Source organism: Neoarius graeffei, chromosome 12, assembly GCF_027579695.1.
Source record: "Neoarius graeffei isolate fNeoGra1 chromosome 12, fNeoGra1.pri, whole genome shotgun sequence".
Classification (NCBI taxonomy): Eukaryota; Metazoa; Chordata; class Actinopteri; order Siluriformes; family Ariidae; genus Neoarius; species Neoarius graeffei.
This window is the reverse complement of record NC_083580.1, coordinates 19244902-19267655: the sequence shown is the minus strand read 5'-3', so window position 1 is coordinate 19267655 and position 22754 is coordinate 19244902. Positions and strand designations below refer to the sequence as shown.

Sequence of the window (22754 nt, the reverse complement as noted above, 5' to 3'; positions counted from 1 at the left end):
TTATCTGGTCAACTTCATTTCATTTGTTAATATACATCAATTCCTGCATTTCAGGCCTGCAACACATTCCAAAAAAAAAATTGGGACGGGGTAATTTAGGGCTAGTAATGAGGTAAAACATTTAAATAATGTGATTTGAAATAGGTGATGTCAACAAGTGATTATAATCATGATTGAGTACAAAATCGGTATCCAGCAAAGTCCTAGTCTTTGAGGAACAAAAATGGGTCAGTGATCTTCAGTTTGTCAACAAATGTGTGGGAAAATTCTTGAAATGTTTCAAAACAATGTTCGTCAAACAAAGATAGGAAGAGATTTGGATATTTCATTCTCTATGGTGCATATTATTAAATAATTCAAGGAATCTGGAGGAATTTCAGTGCGTAAAGGGCAATGGCACAGCCTAAGCTGAACACCCGTGAGCTCCAATCCTTCAGACGGCACTGCATTAAGAACCGTCATTCATCTATAGCTGATATAACCACATGGGCTCAGGATTACTTTGGCAAACCTTTGTCAAGCACTACAATACGGAGTTACATCCACAAATACCATTTGAAACTTTACTGTGCAAAAAGGAAGCCTTATGCTAACTGTGTCCAGAAACGCTGTTGACTTCTCTGGGCTCAGAGGCATCTGGGATGGACCATCACACAGTGGAAATGTGTATTGTGGTCAGATGAATCAGTATAGACCCCTTTCACATGACGTCACCGCGCCGCGAGATTTTGTTAGGCACCATATTGGAAGACCAAGTACATGCACTCACAATATAAAACAAAGTACGAGCAAGAGTAAAGTGACACGATGGATGATAATTCTGGTTATGTGAGTACATTACTAGTTGCAGAAAGGGCACAGTATGTGGAGAAACTGGCTGTGATTGATGGGTTTGACCCATATGATAAGACTCGCGGCAAGGGAGAATGGAAACATAAGGAGGACCTGACACCAATTCTGCCATGTTTGCTACCCAGACATTGTAAACTATTTGTTGTTTACACCCAGTGCCTACACTCAGTGTTCGAACTATGCCGATATTTTCGGGGGCCCCTTTTTTTCCCTTGGGGGTGTGTGTGCTTGCGCTTGTCTCGGAGCGTGGATCTCCAAACACATGAGAAGCCTATCTTACGCACATATAACGCGGACTCCACACCTCCACACACGCATCGTGTCTGAAGTCATAACTCATCAGGGGAAATCGTGTCCGCATTGGCATGTTCAAAAAACAACCTCGCGTCAACAATGATACCACACGCAAGAAAAAAAAACAGTCAGGCTACTCAACAACCAACCTGGCAGCAGCGAGCAAGCCCCAAACCATCCTAAATTATTATTATTATTAAATTGTAGAAGTCTGGGAGGCTTGCTCCTCATACAGTTATCAACTTGGGGCCACTTTAGCATGTTTTAAATCTGAATTTCTTGCGTTTGCTTACCTCAGTGTCCGCAGATCATGCACAGACTTATCCATTATATCCACAGTTTTTTGCCAAGTCTCACACAGGTTTCTTTCAAGTCTACTGTTGGGCCAATAAATCATAAATAAAACAGCTCAGATTTGTTTGTTTAAGTCGTTTGCCACTCCACTTTATTCTCGTGGGTTCACATACCGCTGCCGTTATTATCCCCTTATCACGAGTTTGTTGGTCTTCCAAAATGGCGCAGGGTCTGTTTACTTCCGGTTTCGGGAGACGTCAGTGAAAGGGGTCTATTCCAGGTTGTGCAGGGCTTTCCACAAGCGCCGGCTGCTGGCCAAACAGCCGACTACACAATTAAGTCCAGCCGGCTACTTTAATGACTATTATTTTTGTAGCCCACAGGCTCTAAATATTAATTTTCGATTTTAATAAAATTAAATGTTTATCTAACGGACTGACAATAATGTCAAACTGAACCGCACTCATTTAAGTTGTGATTCGCGCTGTTTGTACTGATAATAACCACAAATTCCCCGCCGACTTCGTTGATCGAGGGAGAGTAACTCATCCGTGGCCCCGACATGCGGTGTGTGTGCGCACGCGCGCACTCGGCGGAGGCAGTAGTGTGTCGGAGGCGACATCGGAGGGAACAGAAGCAGAGATAACGCTTATTTTGTCTCCGGTAAACCAGTCTTCTCTTGTTCAATTACGTGCTGGCATCAAAAGACACCGTTGGTTGTAAATGAAACCAAACTGAGTCGTTGGAGTGTATTTTCATACACAAATGGAGAAATGTTCGCTGAGTGTTTAATTGTGTAGCCCCACTGCAGACCGTTGTCGTTGTTAATTCATAGCATGCTCAGTTGCGTGAATGTGTCATGCACCGAAAATAAGAGATTTACAAGCCAGGAACGCCTCATGATGCAATACGCAAGAAAAGAAAGAAGATTTACTGCCATTTTACTTTGTATTTGAGTAAAGTGAATAAATAAATGGTCTGTGGAAAATACATTTAATCCTGGGAACTGCGTGCACAGGAGTTTATTTTGTGTTTACTCCCCCCCCGGCTGGCTACTTATTTGTCATGGCTGGTATGGGGTCGTGTCAGTGCTCTTGGAAAAAGTAACTTACACTTCTGTGATGGCAGCATTAATGCAGAAAAGTACATTGAGATTTTGGAGCAACAAATGCTACCTTCAAGACAACATCATCTTCAGGGATATTTCAAAAAGACAATGCAAAACCACATTCTGCACACATTACAAAGGCATGGCTGTGGAAGAAGAGGGTGCCTGTCCCCTCGGTCCCCAATAAAGAATGTGTGGCGAACATTGAAACGAAAAATATAACGATGGCATCCCTGTACTGTTGCACAACTTAAGACCTGTTTACAGGAAGAATGGGACAAAATAACACCGGAAACGCTTCATCACTTGGTGTCTTCAGTCCCTAAACATTTCAAGTGTTGTGAGAAGGAAGGGCAACCTTATAAAGTGGTAAATGCTTCACTGTCCCAGCTTTTTTGAAATGTGTTGTAAGAGTCAGAATTGAAATGTGTTTATTTTGGAAAAACAAAACAAAATTCATGAGGTAAAACTTCAAATAATGTGCTGTTGTATTGTTTTGAGTGCAATACAGGTCAAAGATTCTTTACAAATCATTGTTGTCAGTTTTAATTTCAATTTCAACATACTGTCCCAACTTTGTCTGATTTTGGGTTGTGTGCGTGTGTCTGTGTGTGTGTTCTCTCACGTACAGGCATAGTTCCAACACATTTTAGTTACAATATGATTTCCGCTTTTACCCATAAGGCATTGTTCTGGGCACACTCAGGCCGGAAGGGCAGAGCCCCTCACGCAAACAATGGATTTCACACTGCGCACACACACATACGCACCATTTGATAACGCACAGTTGCAGTTTCCTGCAAAGCCATTACATACCCTTGAATTCCTCTTCTTCCTTTTTTTTTTGGGGGGGGGGGGGGTTAGATATACTACTACAGGTTCACTACTATCACTATTGACACACACATACACATGGAGTCAGATCCCATTTCTGGTCACTGTTGGTTTAACAGCTGCAACTAACCGTAAATTCAGTATTGTTCAGTCTCTCTCTCTCTCTCTCTTGCTCTCTCTCCTTCTCTCTCCCGTACACACACACGCACAGGTTAGAATCATAAAGCTGTAAGAAATACATTGTTTACTGTATACCATATGTAAGTAGGCTGATGTCTGCCTTGTGACCATGATGTTATGTAAGAAATGGGTCATGTCTTTGATCATATGCTGTCAAGAGTCCAGCTGTAGTGCAATATCCTTTTACCATTACTGTAAATGTTAACATAGCTGCCACAATGTATGACATGACCACTTATGTCCCGTTACACTAAAGCTTTAACGAGAAATGCTTCCATGCAGACCTCATAAGAAATATCCTGTAAACGACATCATGTCTCAGAAGAGGTCATGTTCATCCAAAATCACTGGCGCTGGAAAGAGTTTGTCATGATCCATCCATCCATTATCTGTAGCCGCTTATCCTGTCCTACAGGGTCGCAGGCAAGCTGGAGCCTATCCCAGCTGACTATGGGCGAGAGGCGGGGTACACCCTGGACAAGTCGTCGCAGGGCTGACACGTAGACACAGACAACCATTCACACTCACATTCACACCTACGCTCAATTTAGAACCACCAATTAGCCTAACCTGCATGCCTTCGGACTGTGGGGGAAATCGGAGCACCCGGAGGAAACCCACGCGGACACGGGGAGAACATGCAAACTCCACACAGAAAGGCCCTCGCCGGCCGCTGGGCTCAAACCCAGGACCTTCTTGCTGTGAGGCAACAGTGCTAACCACTACACCACCATGCCGCTCAGTTTGTCATGATATTTACTGTAATATACATTCTAACGAGACAGGGATGGATAAAACATAGTCATTAACTTGACAAGTCAAAATTGTCACAAGCTAATTATGTGCATTGATACGGACTATAGAGAGTATTTGGGGAGGGGCTGTTGCTGAGAGTGACATTTTCAGACATTTCTCTGTTCTCGGCTGAGATGGATGGCATAGCGCTGCAACACGTGCTTTTCAGTTTAATTAAAGGCCTTAATATTTAAGGATTCTGTTATTCTACGGTATTGTTAGTTGTTACTGAATAAAAAACATTTCCCAACTGGTTTGGTGTGTTTTATGCATGTTTGTAATCCTAAGGGGTTTGGTTGAAAGAGGTCCTATCTATATGCTTTTTGATGTTTGTGCTCTGCTCATGTTTGAGGTCCATAGTAAAATTGCAAATGCGCATGTGCACATCGTCACAAACACAGGTGTAATACAGGTCCTGATGTTAACAGCACAATGTCATGTGGCATACTGACTGCTTTCTGTTGCTGAATGCACATGACCACGCTACGCTCCATTTGTTTGAAACTGTCTTGGAACTTTTTGATCACACCTCGTATTTCCACATTTTAACAGTGCAATTACAAAGCAACACAACAGGGAATAGCTTCCATAGAAACTTCATGTAATTTAGTCAAGACACTCAACCATTTTCATGTCCGTTGATCAAAAATTGGCCAACAGATGAGCAAACGTTCTTTTTGACAGATTTGCTGTCGAATACAATCTCGGAACAGGAAACAGCAACATGTTCTGTTGTCAGCACCACAGAGTGGTCAAATGGGGTAGATGTTGCTGGATTCCGTCAGGGCGGCGTCTTGAGTCAAGAGTAATGACAAAGCAAGGTTGTTGTTTTTTTCCTCTTATAGTAGTGTCATTGTACCCTCCCACCCCCTCCCCCACCCCCTTGGTAAAATGGGGCAATTTTTTTTTCTGGACCCCCTTTGAACGGGGTCTTGAATCAGTCCACCAAGTTTGGTGTAGCAACATAAAAGTGCTGAGATTTGGACTTACTTTCTGTTTAGTGGCTTCACCATCAAATTTCATTGAGCCATATTGTTTTTCCTAGCAAAATTCTTTGAAAACTTTTTTGTCAGAACGCTCTGTAGATGATGCATACCAAATTTAGTGGTGATAGGATCAACAGTCTAGGACTAGTTCACAAAAGTAGTTTTTTTTTTTTAATTTAAAATGGTGGAAAAGCCAATATGGCAGACTATAACAACAATGGGATGTATTTGAATCAAGATGACCCAAGGATTCGGGGATGTCACAGGAAGAGGACAACTGGTTCAAAACTTATAAGTAACAATGTACCTTGAGATTTGAATTGTTAGTGGCACGGCAACAATGGAAAGGATGACCCCAAATTTAATGCTGGATACTGTGGACTGTCCTGTATCCATGCGTCAAATTTCCTCAAAATCCACCAAAGGGTCCTATGCGCTGCCAAATTATAATGGTGAAAAAACCACACAAGCACCTTGAACCTTCAGAGCTTGGCCCCTAAATAATGTGCTGACAAAATGTACTAGTGCATCTCAAAAAATTAGAATACCATGAAAAAGTTCCTTTTTTTTTCATAATTTAATTCAAAAAGGTAAACTTTCATATATTCTATATTCATTACATGTGAAGTGAAATATTTAAAGCCTTTTTTGTTTTAATTTTGAAGATTATGGCTTATAGCTCATAAAAATCAGAAATCCAGTATCTCAAATTATTAGAATATTCCCTAAGATCAATCAGAAAAGGATTTACAATATATAAATGTCCAACTTCTGAAAAGTATATTTATTTATACACTCAATACTTGGTTGGGGCTCCTTTACCATGAATTACTGTATCAATGCGGTGTGGCATGGAGGTGATCAGTCTGTGGCACTGCTGAGGTCTTATTGAAGCCCAGGTTGCTTTGATAGTGGCCTTCAGCGTATCTGTATTTTTGAGTCGGGTGTTTCTCATCTTCCTCTTGACAATACCCCATAGATTCTCTATGGGGTTCAGGTCAGGCGAGTTGGCTGGCCAATCAAACACAGTAATATCATGGTCAGCAAACCATTTGGTAGTAGTTTTGGCACTGTGGGTAGGTGCTAAGTCCTGCTGGAAAAGGAAATCAGCATCTCCAAAAAGCTCGTCAGCAGATGGAAGCATGAAGTGATCTAAAATCTCCTGGTAGATGGCTGTGTTGACTTTGGACTTGATAAAATACAGTGGACCAACACCAGCAGATGACATGGCACCCCAAATCATCACAGACTGTGGAAACTTCATACTGGGCTTCAAACACCTTGGATTCTGTGCCTCTCCACTCTTCCTCCAGACTCTAGAACCGTGATTTCCAAATTAAATGCAAAATGTACTTTCATCTGAAAAGAGGACTTTGGACCACTGAGCAACAGTCCATTTCTTTCTCTCCTTAGCCCAGATAAGACACTTCTGACATTGTCTCTGGCTCAGGAGTAGCTTGATATTAGGAATGCGAAAGTTGTATCCCCTTTCTTGAAGATGTCTGTTCGTGATGGGTCTTGATACACTGACACCAGCCTCAGTCCATTCCTTGTGAAGCTCTCCCAAGTTCTTGAATCAACTTTTCTTGACAATCCTCTCAAGACTGTGGCCATCCCTGTTGCTTGTGCACCTTTTCCAGCCACCCTTTTCAGCAATGACCTTTTGTGGCTTACCCTCCTTGTGGAGGGCATCAGTGATCATCTTCTGGACAACAGTCAAGTCAGCAGTCTTCCCCATGATTGTGGTTGTGTGTACTGAACTAGACCGAGAGATACACTCAGTACGTTTACATGCACATCCAAATCGAGCTGCTGTCGGTAATCGAGCTGAAGGTCCCAGCAGGGTGCCAGAGAAATCCAGTCGTACATGCACACAATGACATCAGGCTATTGTGTGAGGTGCATTGTGCACCCGAGCCACAGGTGGCGCTACACGCCCCATCGTGTTGGTACACTTCCGGTTGTCGTCATGAAGAAGAGCTATTCAAGAGTGTAAACAAAGTTATCAGTTCCGTGTTCTCCATTGCGCGTTTTTCTCCCGTCCATGAATTTTAATATATTCAACTCCTTAAGCTGAATGAGCATGAACTCTGTCTCCTCATTGCTCCAGAAGTGCACGTTTCTGCTTGCCTGTGGCAGTGGGGGCGTGGTCAAGCGCCGGTCTGTGACAGGAGGGCGGAGCCAGGGAAGGTGAGTGGCAGAATCACTTCACCTGACGGTAATTAACCTGTGTTTGTGTGTCTTCCCAGTAACCGCGCCCTATTTAAGGAGGCAGAGGGGACAGCTCATCCCGGGACTAGAACACAGCGCGCGCGCGCGCGCGTGCGTGCGTGCGTGTGTGTGTGTGTTTTTCTCTCAAGAATAAAAGTAGGCTGTTAAACTGAAAAGTCTGACAATAAAAAGCCTATTAGTACCAGAAGCTTTGTCCTGCCGTCCTCTGTGCTCCACCCACACTTCAGAGAGCTCTACATTGCCATTTTCTCTTCTTTGTTTGTTCCTCCTGACCTCTTCTGCTGCTCGCTACTACTGTTGTCATGCCGACCGAGGCTGTTGTGTTTCCCGCTTGTGGTCTCGTCACTCGTCACTTCTGGAAGTAGCCCGACAACTAGCTCGATAGGGTATACATGCACAAAGTAGCTCGGCAGAAATCGCATAAACTAGGTCGTGTAGCTCGATTCCGAGAAATCAAGTTCGGTTCAATTTCAGCCGAATTAAGGTGTATACATGGCATTTTGAACTTCGATTTCAGTCGAGCAACGGCAGAAATTCGATTCTCTCTATGTGCATGTAAACGTAGTGACTGTCTTCATATTGTTTTACTCAAACTCGAAATGAAATATTCTAATATTTTGAGATGGGTTTTTTATGTTTTTGTACTGTATGCCATACTGATTAAAATTAAAACAGAAAAATGCTTGAAACATTTTTCTATTTTAATTAATGAGTCTATAATATATACAATTTTCACTTTCTTAAATAACTGATGGAAAATATTGAACTTTTTCACAATATTCTAATTTTTTGAGATGCACTAGTATTTTGCAGTTCACCTTTATTGATAGCCTACATTTCGCAAAAATTGAAAACGGAATACCTACCCAACAAACATATATTCGAATAGTTGCATATTTAGTTCCAGCCCTATGAATTAATATGGCTAGTAAAACCAGTTCCTATCCAGTGGCATTTACTCTGATTATATTACTTGAACTGCCAACCTTGATGCATTTTGCTCCACAATTTAATTAGAACGCTAGAACAAGTTATCACTCAAAAATATACCAAAAAAAGCAGTCTTTGTCTCGCTTGTAAAACAGGAGATAGGAATCTGGAATGATTTACGTCGATGTTCTGAGCCATCTAATATTAACTGACTCCACCTGGAAGCCCCGCCCCCTTTCTCCCCAATCTCATGTGCTTGAACAGGGCACCTTTGTGTTGTGTCAAAGGAAATGGCGAATGTTTTGCATTCATTACTGTAAAATAAAAATCTGTCATTATATATTTAACATCAGTTAAGTATATTTATTCGGGAAGCCATCGGAAAATTCAACAGCAGAAAAAAGGGCAAAGATTATAACTAAGATTAAATAGACGTACAACAAAGTGTCAGATCTAACACTTTACAAAAAGTTACTGGTGATGATGGTGATTAAATACACTGTTGTTGTGTGGGGTGGGTTTTTTTTTTTTTTAAACTTGCATTACTGTAAATCAAACATTTTGGAAATGTTTTGTCATCATGGTATTTGCAATATGTTATGACTAGAGCACCACTGGTGATGTTTAACATGTGGTATGTAAGAGATAACGTCCAGTGAAGCATCCCAAAAATAAAGGCAAATAGAAAGAAAATAATGGATGTTCCAGAGACAAAGACATGCCCCATTATTTTCTGATATGAAGAGACACCAGTGAGTTTTATGACGCATATGGCTTTTGAGCCTACTTCTTGGAGCCATAGAAGTAGGATCATGTCTCAGAGGATGTTCTCGGACTGTTCTTATCGCTTTTTTTTTTTTTTGCTAAGCCACGATATAGTTCCATCTCTCTCTCTCTCTCTCTCTCTCTCTCTCTCTCTCTCTCTCTCTCAAGATTGTACTCCATAAAATTCCAATTATGATAAGTCTTGGAGCTGAGCTTGTTTGTGTTTATCTCTTATGGGAGCATCCTTGTCTGTGTAGTGATGTTTATCATTAGTGTGTGTGAGAGGGAGAGAGCCAGCATGTCTGTGTCAGCTTCCCTTTAATTCACAGAAGGAAGTGGTACTCATTTCTCTGTGGTAGTGTGAGGTCTCAGCGTGTCAGTGTGTGTGTGTGTGTGAGAAAGTGGGGAGGCAGGGTGTCTGAGTGATCGCCACACTTCCTTTTTATGAATGGTGGTCTAATTCAGCATAGCATGAGCATCCTGTTTTGTCTTGGGTTTTCAGAGAATTTCTAAAAAGTGGTCAAAATATAATAAGTAGTTAAAAAAAAACTTTGCTTGTATTGAAATAAGAATGATTGATTAATTGCAGTTATTTAGGAAATAAATATTTCTGTTGATTTTTTTTAAATTCACTTTGTATATCATATGACTATTCATTCCTGTGTATAAATCTTTGAAAAACCTTAGTTTAATAGAATTTTAATCTTTTATATGCTAAATAAAAATACAGTTAAAGGAACAGTCCACCGTACTTCCATAATGAAATATGTTCTTTTCTGAATTGAGACGAGCTGATCCGTACCTCTCCGAGCTTTGCGCGACCTCCCAGTCAGTCAGACACGCTGTTACTCCTGTTTACTCCTGTTAGCAATGTAGCTGCACTCAGGAGTGACGGTATCAATGCGCTGTCGAAGCGCGCAGAAGGTGTTAGTACGCCTGTCATTATAGTGCAGACTTTCCATAGCATAGAAAATCGCCACGTTTCAATTTGTGTAACTGAACTTTGTTTCATGTCACTGGTCATATAAACCTATGTAAACAGGAAAAATGTGGAAGAGTTTGGTCGCATCTAACTACAGCCCCAAAAAATACCATTGGCCATGCTGAGCCTAGCTACATTGCTAACAGGAGTGACAGCGCGTCTGACTGACTGGGAGGTCGCGCAAAGCTCGGAGAGGTACGGATCAGCTCGTCTCAATTCAGAAAAGAACATATTTCATTATGGAAGTACGGTGGACTGTTCCTTTAAGCTCTAAAAACAAACAAGCCACGCCATTATGCATCCAAATATTTAAAACATATGTGATAAATCATACACTACCGTTCAAAAGTTTGGGGTCACCCAGACAATTTTGTGTTTTCCATGAAAAGTCACACTTTTATTTACCACCATAAGTTGTAAAATGAATAGAAAATATAGTCAAGACATTTTTCTGGCCATTTTGAGCATTTAATCGACCCCACAAATGTGATGCTCCAGAAACTCAGGCCCTGTCCACACGGCAACGGATTCAGGTGAATCCGATAAAATTTTTTATCGTTTCGGCCTGGCGTCCACACAGCACCAGCGTTTTGGGTGCCCCAAAACGATATTTTTTGAGAACGGTTTCCAGAGTGGAAAAATCTGGCAACGGCGCCGTTGCGAAGTTGTCTGGATGAGTAGAACGGATTTGTTTACGATGACGTCACAACCACATGACTAGAACAAGCAGCACTCTCGCGCGCATCATTCGTAACAACAACAGCAACAATGGCGGACCCCAGAGTAGTAGTAGTTTCAGTGCTGCAGTCGCTGCTAAGTTTATTCGCATTATTAAAGCAAAATGTACAGGTGTTATACCAACTAGGCGAGCGGCAGAGACGCTTACACGACCACACGCGTCCACCACGGCGTGTAACTAGTTGTTACTCTCTTGCTGTTGTGTGTTTGTTCCTGTGAGTGCTTCACGTCGGGTAGAAGAAGGGGTTTATGCGCATGCGTCCTACTTCTTCTATTGTTCTGGTGTCTCCGATGGGACTGTCTTACAGCGCACGTAGAGGTGTGGCATGTGTATTGCATCGTTTTCAGCAAGCGTTGCGTTGCCATATGTACCTGATATTTTACTGATCCGTTGCCCATGTGGACGCGATATTTTTTTTACCCGCTAAAAAAAAAATCTCGTTGCCGTTGTCGTGTGGATGTAGCCTCAATCTGCTCAAAGGAAGGTCAGTTTTATAGCTTCTCTAAAGAGCTCAACTGTTTTCAGCTGTGCTAACATGATTGTACAAGGGTTTTCTAATCATCCATTAGCCTTCTGAGGCAATGAGCAAACACATTGTACCATTAGAACACTGGAGTGAGAGTTGCTGGAAATGAGCCTCTATACACCTATGGAGATATTGCACCAAAAACCAGACATTTGCAGCTAGAATAGTCATTTACCACATTAGCAGTGTATTTCTGATTAGTTTAAAGTGATCTTCATTGAAAAGAACAGTGATTTTCTTTCAAAAATAAGGACATTTCAAAGTGACCCCAAACTTTTGAATGGTAGTGTAAAAACTTGTCAGTCAACACCATCGGTAACCAACTAGCCAACTTTAGTTGATGCTCACTGGTACAGTACATTTATATTTAATTGAAGGAGCCTCAAATCTTGATCATGATTAAAACTTGTTTCATAGTACAGCCCTTTGTGTTTCCATCAACTGCGTAATGATTAGATTAGATTAGATTAGATTAGATTAGATTAGATTAGATTAGATAAAACTTTATTGATCCCTTTGTGAGGCTACAGGGGGTGCCGTACATCTGTTTCAACCTTTATCACGTTTTTCTTTTTATCTGTATTCTTTCTTTTCCCAAAACCTCCCAGGTGTTGCAAGATAGTTGGATTTTTTTTTAATTTAGGAACATGCAAACTGTTGTCTTCATTTCATTCTGTTCCTCTTCTCTCTCTCTCTCTTTTTTTCTTGTCTGTACCTCATTCCTGTCTCTGTTGTTTTGTCTTGTTTTCAGACTCTCAGAGGTCTCATATCTCAACATTCACCATGAAGTTGATGGATAAGTTCCACTCGCCCAAGATCAAGCGCACGCCATCCAAGAAGGGCAAACAGAGTGCTCCCGAACCGGCTGTCAAGAGCACCGAGAAACCTGTTAATAAGGTCAAAAACTCTGCACAGACTGTACAAACACTGACTCACTTCTGCATAAGCTCACCACAAAATGTAAATGAACTCTGCAAACTTTACACAGTCTCTACACAACACTGTATAAACTTGACACAAACTTTACACAAACACTAAATTCTGCCTAAGCCCTTCCCAAACTCTGAACAAGATCTTCATAATCTAAATAAATTCTGCACAAACTCTAGAAATGCTACACAAGCCTGCATAAACTCTGCTCAAGCCTGTACAAAGTCTACATAAACTCTGTACAAACTCTAAATAAATTCTGCTCAGACTACACGGACTCTGCACAAGGTCTTCACAAATAAATTCTGCACAGATTCTGCACAAACTACAAAAACTCAAGCACAACCTGTAAATTCTATACAGGCACTGCACAAATTCCACACAAGCCTGTACAAATTTTACACAAACTCTGCAAACTCTACACACGCTCCAAATAAATTCTGTATTAATTTCTATCCAAACTACAAAAACTAATTCTACTCCAAGTCAGGTCCTTATGAACTCGATTCTCAAACTCACTCTGCTCATACTGACTTCAACATACGCTACACAAATTCGTCTCCGCTTATACAAATACTCTCATAATTACAACAGTCTGCCAGTTCTGCTCCTGAGGGACAGATAAGGGAAAATATCTGGAGCCACAGGCTACCTGTGATAACAAAATAAAGGAATCTATAGACCAAATTATGCTTTGTATGGATCCGGGTACAATAACTGTCAGTGTATTCATGTATGTTTTAAAACTTCTAAAATTCTGTCCTAAATATTATATAACCCTTTGCACTGTATGCTTCAACATGCTGTACTACGGCATTAATTACATACACGGCTATCAGAACTCGGTCCAAATATTCATTTTACCAACATGTGTTCATCACACTGCAAATGAGAGCAAGTGACGATATCTTGAACAAAGGAAACGTTATCTAATATTTCTTGTTAGGAGATTATCATATAGCAAATAAAATACCATTAAGCTTGTTTCTAAATGTATTTATTTATTTAAAGCTTAGTGTCCTTTTTCTGTTGGCAAATAATTTGGCTTCTTTCTAGAAATGTGTTTGAAATAAGCAAATTGTTTTTTTTTTTTCAAGAATTTCAAGCTTGAAATGAGTGGAAAAAAAATCTAGAAATGGGTTTGTCATATTTGTTAAAAACAAGAGAAATAGTAGCTGAATTTGCCTACATTGAAGATATTTTTTACTTGCTAAGGTATTGCTTTTTGCAGGTCAGTTGTTTCTATGACAATGTCTACCCTTAAGCTAGGTAACATTAATGTAGGCCTCAGGGAAAAGATCTGGAGCTGATCTGTTTTTCACTTGGGTTCTGTATCATAATGACACCCAGTGTTCAATTAAGGAACTACATTGTTGTGTATTATTATTATTATTATTATTACTATTATTTAATAATAATACTTTTTTTTTTTTAAACAGTTTTTTTTTTTGTAATGAGATGTGGACACTACATCCTGCCCTTCCAGCCCTGTGTAACGTTTATTTGTTTGCTTGTTTGTGTGTGCAGAAGGTGAGCCGACTGGAAGAGCAGGAGAAGGAGGTGGTGAGTGCACTGAGATACTTTAAGACCATCGTGGATAAGATGTCAGTGGACACCAAAGTGCTCCAGATGCTGCCTGGGTCTGCTAGCAAAGTCCTAGAGGCCATTCTGCCCCTCATGCAAGTGGAGGCAAGGATCCAACACAGGTGAGAATGTGTGTATGAATGGGGGTTGTGTGTGTATTTTTAGGTATGCATTGCTGTTTCCATGAATGATGCACTGTTCTACTTGAATCTCAATTCCAAATGAATTAGGGAAAGGGTAAAATACGCACGCACACACACAACTCTTTGTGAGGTATTTCCATTCACTTGCATATCATAGACTTCCTGTCAGCTTGAACCAGTCTGGCCAATCTCCTCTTGCCTTTCTCAAGAAGGCTTTTGCACAGAATTGTCACTTACTGGATGTTTGTAGTTTTTCACATCATTCTGAGTAAACTCTATAGACTTGTGTATGTGTGTGTGTGTGTGTGTGTGTGAGAGAGAGAGAATCCCAGGAGATCTGTGAGAATCCCAATTTCTGAAATACTTACCCCAGTGTGTCTGGCACTAACTAACACTGAGATCACATTTCCTCCCATTGTTTGTTTGATGTGAACTTTAATGACCTGTAACTGCATGAGTTCATGCACTGAGCTGCTGCCACATGATTGGCTGATTGGGTAATTGCATGAATAACCATGTGTACAGTGGAACCACTAATAAAGTGGTCAATGAGTGTATAGTGCAGTAATGCCAGTGTTTTTTAATGTTTATTGCAATGTATGGGTGGTGATGTTTTTAAACGTTTATCTCATTCCCCCAGCTCTGCCGTATCATCCTGTCATAATCGTGTTTATCAGAGTTTGGCGAATCTCATTCGCTGGGCTGACCAAGTGATGCTGGAGGGCATCGACCTAGATGACAAAGAAACCGTGGCAACTGTTACTGCAGTGATAAAGGCCGTGCTGGATGGAGTAAAGGTATGGGGTTTGTTTCTGTCTGTTTTAATGTTTACTGGTTACATTTGCCATTAAATTTTATCTGTGGCAAGGATTTGTGTAATAGGGTACACAAGCAAAATATAAGTGTGTGTGTTACAGGAGTTGGTGAAACTCACCATAGAAAAACATGAGCAGCCATCCCCAACGTCACCGAGCAAGCCAGCACTCCCTGTAGCCAAAGCAGAGAGGTTTGGATTTGTTTATCTCCATGTGTGCAAAAACTACACTTGGAGTAGATATTGAACACAATTTGCAGATCAAAAAAAGCTTTCTTAGCTGCTCACTTTCCAGAAGTTAAAAACCTTCTTAATGCCTGTAGACTCTTTATTTCTTTTTGTAAGCGTTCACATTTAACATCAGTGGAAGAAATTTATATGTAAGGAGTTACTACAGTGTTGTCTGGCCTTGTTGACAGAAGGTTATTTGTTTCTCTGACTCTGTCTGTCTTTCTGTCTCTCACACTTTCTCTCTTTCTGCCTCTTTCTTTGTCTCGCATGCTACCTGTTTCTTCACCTGTTGCTCTCTTGGTCTTTCTGTCTTTTTCTGCTTGTCTGCGTCTCACTCATACAGCGTGTGTGAGATGCCTCTAACTGAGCGGGAAAAGGAGATCCTCAGCAAGACCACGCCCACGGATAGCTTGACGAACATCTCAGAAGAGGAAGTAGCGCCGCCCAAACCTCCTCTACCAGGGTTGAAGTTAGCAGAGCACAGGTGAGATTGTGTGTGTGTGTGTTAGCAATCCTAAAAAAAAAAGGTACCCGATGGGGTACTGCTTATAAATAAAATTGTTTTCTGATACCATGTCCATACAGTAAATATAGCATATATACATATTATCGATTATACTCGCCTCATCTCTTGCAAGCATCACCAAGCTGTGAGCAGCATCAGGGCTTGTAGTGTTTTGGTTACCGATTTTGTTTACTGCGTTTTGTTCAAAATGCAGTGCTGTGAACTAGATCTATTTTCAAAATGGTAAGAAAGCACTTGTTCATGAATTGTCTTAGAAGCATTATTTAGTACTAATGAGCACTTTTTGTTTCACAAGTGTAGTGTAAAGACTCTAAAATAAAAAATAAAATAAAAAAATTAAAGCGAATAGTAGAAGTTTGATATCGGCTTCTCAATCTGTCTGCCAAAATGCTCAAAAAAACCCTTACAAAACCTTTCATTTGACCTTTCAGAAGGACCAAACACAAGCTGTGATAATCGAAAGGTACATTTTCTTAAAATAAACACCACTTACTTGATATCGAATCGGTAGCCTTGGCGAACCACGAGGTGACTTTCGTTTATCTTTTTATCTGCCGATTATCTTCCGATATTACAACGTTATAACGAGGCTTCTCTTATTTCGTTTCTGGTTCTGATTGGTTCCGAAGTTTATCAAGAAGTAATCGGGTAATCGAACTTGATCAGGATAAGTGCTGATTGGTTACGAAGTTTCGCTATTGTTACACTCATTCTTACAACACGATGGCCTAGCGGCTTCAACACTCGTTCTTGTGTACCTTTGATAACACAAGATCAACTGTTCGTATCACGAGATCACGATTCGCTGTTCTGGCGTCTGTAATGCTCATGCATATGCACAGTGTGCTATTGTTACACTCATCCTTACAGTCTTACAACACTATGACATCGTGGCTACTGCCTCGCTTTGCTCCTATGAGGCAATAGCCACAAAAAAACATTGGTAGCAAAATATAACTTGGGAGCATCTCAGTTCACAAACAAAAATTATAATAACAGTTGTAATCAGGTTAAAAGTTTCTACATTTAAAAAAAAAATTATCTTATTTCTCTCTATTTCATCTGCAGCTTCCAGAATGAGGTAATTTTATTAGTATGTAATGTCTAGCATAGGCGTAGACTAAAATATAAAGTGCATACTAACATGTGAGTGCTGTAGTGTATTCTGAGGAGTGAGTCCCATAATGTCCGTAAGAGTCTAAGACTACGTTCAGACTGCACCCTGAAACGACCCATATCCGATTTTTTTGCCCATATGCGACCTGTATCCGATTTGTTATTGACAATCTGAACGACACAGATCCGATTTTTTCACATGCGACCCAGGCCGCTTGGATATGTGGTCCTAATTCCGATTCATATCCGTTATTTTCACATGTGACTGCAGTCTGACTGGACAGGTCGCATTCATGCGACCTACACGTCATCAACAAGAGACAAACGTCACTATTCTGCGTTGGCTAATCCCGCCTCTTTGGTGGAAAACAACAACAATGACATAATGCGCTACATGAACAGGCGCACACACAGTCTCTCTCGCTCTCCCTCGTGCACTCCGTCATATGCGCGATGCAGACATTAATGTTTCGCGTGCACGCGCTTGCTCACTTGCTCTAGATTCCGGGAGATATTCTCCAATTTGCGGGCATCAGGGAGCCACTATCAATATGCGGGAGACTCCCGGAACTTCCGGGAGACTTGGTATGTCTGCACTAGACAGTGTTTATGTAGAGAGCATGCGCACATCAATCAATCAATCAATCAATCAATCAATCAATCAATCAATCAATCAATCAATCAATCAATCAATCAATCAATCAATCAATCAATCAATCAATCAATCAATCAATCAATCAATCAATCAATCAATCAATCAATCAATCAATCAATCAATCAATCAATCAATCAATCAATCAATCAATCAATCAATCAATCAATCAATCAATCAATCAACCAACCAACCAACCAACCAACCAACCAACCAACCAACCAACGGAGGTTGCTGCCATGGCCCCACTCACTCTCACACACACACTCTCTCTCTCTCTCTCTCTCTCTCACGCAGAGACACTCTCATTCACACACACACACAACCTCTCACACAGAGACACTCTCACTCACTCACACACACACACAGCACACGATGTGCTTATTACGTGTCAATTTGCGCATGCGGGACACTTTTGGGTCGTTTTCCGTTCATATTGGAGATCGCATACAAGTCTCATATAATTGGTAATGTGAACGGCCTAACAAAAAAATCGGATTTCACAACAAATCGGATATGGGTCGTTTCAGGTTGCAGTCTGAACGTAGTGTAATGTGGCACATATGGAAAAGAAATCGTGTTTATGTTACACATTTCTATGACTAAAAAATGGTTTCTATCGTAAGGTCTTATTTGTTGTTGTTAAATATTGATAAATATTGTTGCATTCCAACTATTGCACATTCCCAAACTTTTTGAACTATGTTATTTAGTAGTTATTATTTGGATAAGAAATAAAATGAACTTCTTGAGGCATTTCCTTCACATTGATCCTCTACAGACTGTGCAACGCTGGTGTTTGTAGTCTGGTAATAACAGACAGGGTACAATACAAACATGCATTTTCTCATAAATCTTTTTGCTAGTTCACCCAGAATAATTACTTGTTCATATACATTTTATAATACCCACCAAGTCGGAAAGTGAACTGTTTACCTGGACCCTAAACTTTGCAATCTGTTGAAAATCACTGTTCACATGCATGTAACTTGTAATCCAAACCAAATGTACGTGCAAACAAGGAGCACCATTTAGTGTCAGTGTTACCATAACAACAAAAAGCCCATGAGTCCTGAGTGAGTCAGAGTTTCTCCAGCTTTTATGCAGGATGTTAGCAGTCTCTTGACTTGTTTTAACAAGTAATAAATAAATTATGTCATTCACAGTAAGACAAATTCATGGTCGACATCATTGTGCTTCAAAATATTAGGTGGTTCTTGCCATTTAAAGGATTATCCACCTTTTTCAATTGGATAGGGAATTTGTTAGAATTGGCACAGGTTGATGTTTCCCGTTTTATTTGAGTTGTTAGATTAATAATGGATTATTAGTTTGTGTGAATGGCATAAGAATTAACTACGCTTGAACTTTTGCACATTTTGTAGTGTTCGAATAGAAATGGACCTACTTGGATTTTGAACATCTGATTTACAATATGTCTAACATTTGAAGGTGCACAATATTTAGACTACATTCAGACTGCACCCTGAAACGACCCATATCCGATTTTTTTTGCCCATATGCGACCTGTATCCGATTTGTTATTGACAATCTGAACGACACAGATCCGATTTTTTTCACATGCGACCCAGGCCGCTTGGATATGTGGTCCTAAATCCGATGCATATCCGATATTTTCACATGCGACTGCAGTCTGACCGGACGGGTCGCATTCATGCGACCTACACGTCATCAACAAGAGACAAACGTCACTATTCTGCGTTGGCTAATCCCGCCTCTTTGGTGGAAAACAATAACAATGACATAATGCGCTACATGAACAGGTGCACACACAGTCTCTCTCGCACTCCGTCATATGCGCGATGCAGACATTAATGCTTCACGTGCACGCGCTTGCTCACTTGCTCTAGATTCCGGGAGATATTCTCCAATTTGCGGGCATCAGGGAGCCACTATCAATATGCGGGAGACTCCCGGAACTTCCGGGAGACTTGGGATGTCTGCACTAGACAGTGTTTATGTAGAGAGCATGCGCACTTCAATCAATCAATCAATCTTTCAACGGAGGTTGCTGCCACGGCCCCACTTACACACACACCCCCTCTCTCTCACACAGAGACACGCTCTCTCTCTCACACACCCTCTCTCTCTCTCTCTCTTACGCAGAGACACTCTCTCTCTCTCTCTCTCTCTCACACACACTCACACACACACCCTCTCTCTCTCTCTCTCTCTCTCACGCAGAGACACTCTCATTCACACACACACACACACACACACACACACACACACACACACACACACACACACACAACCTCTCACACAGAGACACTCTCACTCACTCACACACAGCACACGATGTGCTTATTACGTGTCAATTTGCGCATGCGGGACACTTTTGGGTCGTTTTCTGTTCATATTGGAGATCGCATACAAGTCTCATATAATTGGTAATGTGAACGGCCTAACAAAAAAATCGGATTTCACAACAAATCGGATATGGGTCGTTTCAGGTTGCAGTCTGAACGTAGTGTTATATTGTGACACAAAACAGAAAACAGAAGTTTGTTGGGTGAATAAGTATTCTCCTCCTTGGGTCAGTACTTATTAGAACCACTTTCGGCTGCAGTCACAGCTCTGACTCCTTTTGGGATACATCAGCTTTGCACATCTGCATCCTGATTTTTTTCCCCTTATTCTTCCTGATGACTTTGCTCAAGCTCTGCCAGATTTGATGGAGACTGTTACTTAACATAAATTTTCAAGTCTTGACTCAGATTCTAAATCAGATTGAAGTCTGGCCTTTGACTGAGCGATTCTTACACAGATTCAAATTCTTGGTTTTGAACCACTCCAGTGTAGCTTTGGCAATATTTGTAGGCAGGTTTTCCTGTTGGAAGGTGAACCTCTGCCCCAAATCTCTCTCATATTGAAACAGAATTTCTTGAATTTAGCCTTGTGTTTAGCTCCATCCACCTTGCTCTAAGCCCTGACCAGTTTTTCATTCCCTGCTGATGAAATTAATCACCATAATGTAATGCCACCAACACCATGCTCACAAGAAGGATTGTGTTTTCAGGTTGATTAACAGTGTTTTTTTGTTTGTTTGTTTGTTTGTTTTTAAAACTAATTTGGGAATTTCAAAACAATGGCGCTATACTACTATACTCAGCAAAAATAAAAACTTGACACTCATTATTTTTCAAATAGTGTTTAGAAACTTTTCTTGAAAGAGTTCTTGTTGTGATTATGGTTAAATGCATTGTCAAGGGCATTACGTCACACATTCATTCTACTGGTCGGGCCTACGTAGCACGTGCGAGAGCACTGCACGCTAAAATCACGTTTCCACGTGACACAAGTGACGTGACCTATTGATACACGTGCAGTTGATCTCACGGTAGCAGAGTAGAGTGTCATCTCAGAAAAACAAGGTTTTATGGTTAATTTTTCGTTAATTTGCAATGCCACGACTGTCAAACATTCAGCGTGAACGTGCCATTGGCATGCTGAATACGGGAACATCCGTCACTGACGTTGCGAGGGTTATGGGATGCAGTCGACAGACCATCCATAATCTCCAAACACGTCTCCATCAAACTGGCACCACAGCCGACTGCCCCCGTCCTGGTCGACCACGTGTGACGTCACACGCAGAAGACCGACAGATTGTCTTACGTCATTTGCGTAATCGGTTTGTCACTGCCACATCCACTGGGAATGAATTGTTTGGAGGTCGAGTGACTGCCCAAACCATTCGAAATCGCCTGCGCTCTGCTCTGCATTAAGTTGTGACTCACAGTTTTTGATCATGGACATTGTCGTCGCATTTCCGGTGGAACCGATTCCATGACAAACATGATCTGTATGCTATAGCATCTTTAATGACAAGATAATTGAATACAGTCGTTATTTCAAACCTATTTTCCAAAATGTTCAAATTATTGACTTTGAAACGAGTGTAAAGTTTTTATTTTTGTTGAGTTTAGTTGTGCAGTGACAACTTTTTTTTTTTGTAAATAATTTTGCAGTGTTGGCTTTTCACCACTTCAGTATTATGAGCTATTTTATGTAGATTAATGACACAATCCCAATTAAGGCCATTTCAGATATCTTCTCAGGGAGGGAAGATATCTATGCAAGGCACTGTAGATAATTCAGTTTGTTATAAATCCTTTGATTTGTCACTTGTTTACTTTTGTTTTTTTTATTTCTTGTCTTTGTTCTTTATGCCTATATTCTATTGCAGGGTAAACATGGTTATCATGGTGTTAAAAGTTTGTTTGCAAGAGAGGCCCTAGCCTCTGTATGCGTATGTGATTTTCAAACAGCACTGCAAGAGAGCAAATAGATATGCGGTACTGAAACACAGACATGGGAAAGAGGAACATCTGTAATGTGTGGACAGCTGCACATTACTTTGGACAAACTCAAAAGTAACTTTGTGTGTGAGTGCGTGTATTTACCTCACTGTATGTCATGATTTGTGCATATGTCCTTTCCCTCTTTCTCACTGTATTCCCTAATCCCTCTGTCTTGTCTTCTGTCATCATGTATTATCTTTATTGTCTTTCTGTCCTCTGACTACAACCTTTTCTTTCTCTGTGTGCTATGGATTCCTTTCATCATCCTGCTCATCTCTCTGCATCTCTCCATCATCGTTTGGTCATCCTTTGCCAGGTGCAGGATGCAGTCGTGCTTCAGTCCTGTGATGGCGGAAATGTATGTCGACCAGTAGTGTGTTCAGGGTGCATTATGAGATCACACGGCCTTGGCCTCCTGACTGGATGAAAACCTTAATGTGCATGTGATTTATATTGCAGTGTGAATAATTGTAGAGTGTCAGTGAACCTGAAAAAACTTATTTGTAGTGAATTTGCATGATTCAACCATTATCTAACCCTTTTGTGTCTTCTTGATGGATTGTGTTCAGCTCTCTTGTTTCCCTGGTTATCTGGCTGAGTCAGTAAGGCATGTTAGATTGTCAGAAGTATTTGGGAAACCACCTTTGTGTGTGAGAGAGAGATTGAACTTCAGTACTCGACCCTTGCTAACTTTGCTTTGTGTACATATCGATCAAGTCACTTGGCCTTATTACTTCATGGAATTGTTAACACACTTATGAATATTTGTTCCTCAGCCCACCTGCTCTGCCTCCAAAGAAGCGCCAGTCCACCTCCTCGCCCACCCGCATAGCTGTGGTAGCACCCATGAGTAGAACGAACTGTGGCCTCAACCTGCAGCATGGGGCTCTCAAACAGGTATAGACTCTAACTTTTA

The 22754-nt window shown here is 40.9% G+C and overlaps 1 protein-coding gene across 2 annotated transcripts in view; it reads left to right on the top strand.

Moving 5' to 3' along the window:
• The window catches only part of rapgef1b (Rap guanine nucleotide exchange factor (GEF) 1b), a 96105-nt gene that overhangs the window by 36869 nt on the left and 36482 nt on the right, over nt 1–22754 (top strand). For both annotated transcript variants that reach the window (XM_060935623.1, XM_060935622.1), the window contains exons 2-7: nt 12269–12414; nt 13975–14153; nt 14815–14971; nt 15092–15180; nt 15563–15703; nt 22615–22735. In XM_060935623.1, coding sequence (XP_060791606.1) covers nt 12269–12414; nt 13975–14153; nt 14815–14971; nt 15092–15180; nt 15563–15703; nt 22615–22735 — 833 coding nt within the window. The remainder of the gene's footprint in view (nt 1–12268; nt 12415–13974; nt 14154–14814; nt 14972–15091; nt 15181–15562; nt 15704–22614; nt 22736–22754) is intronic.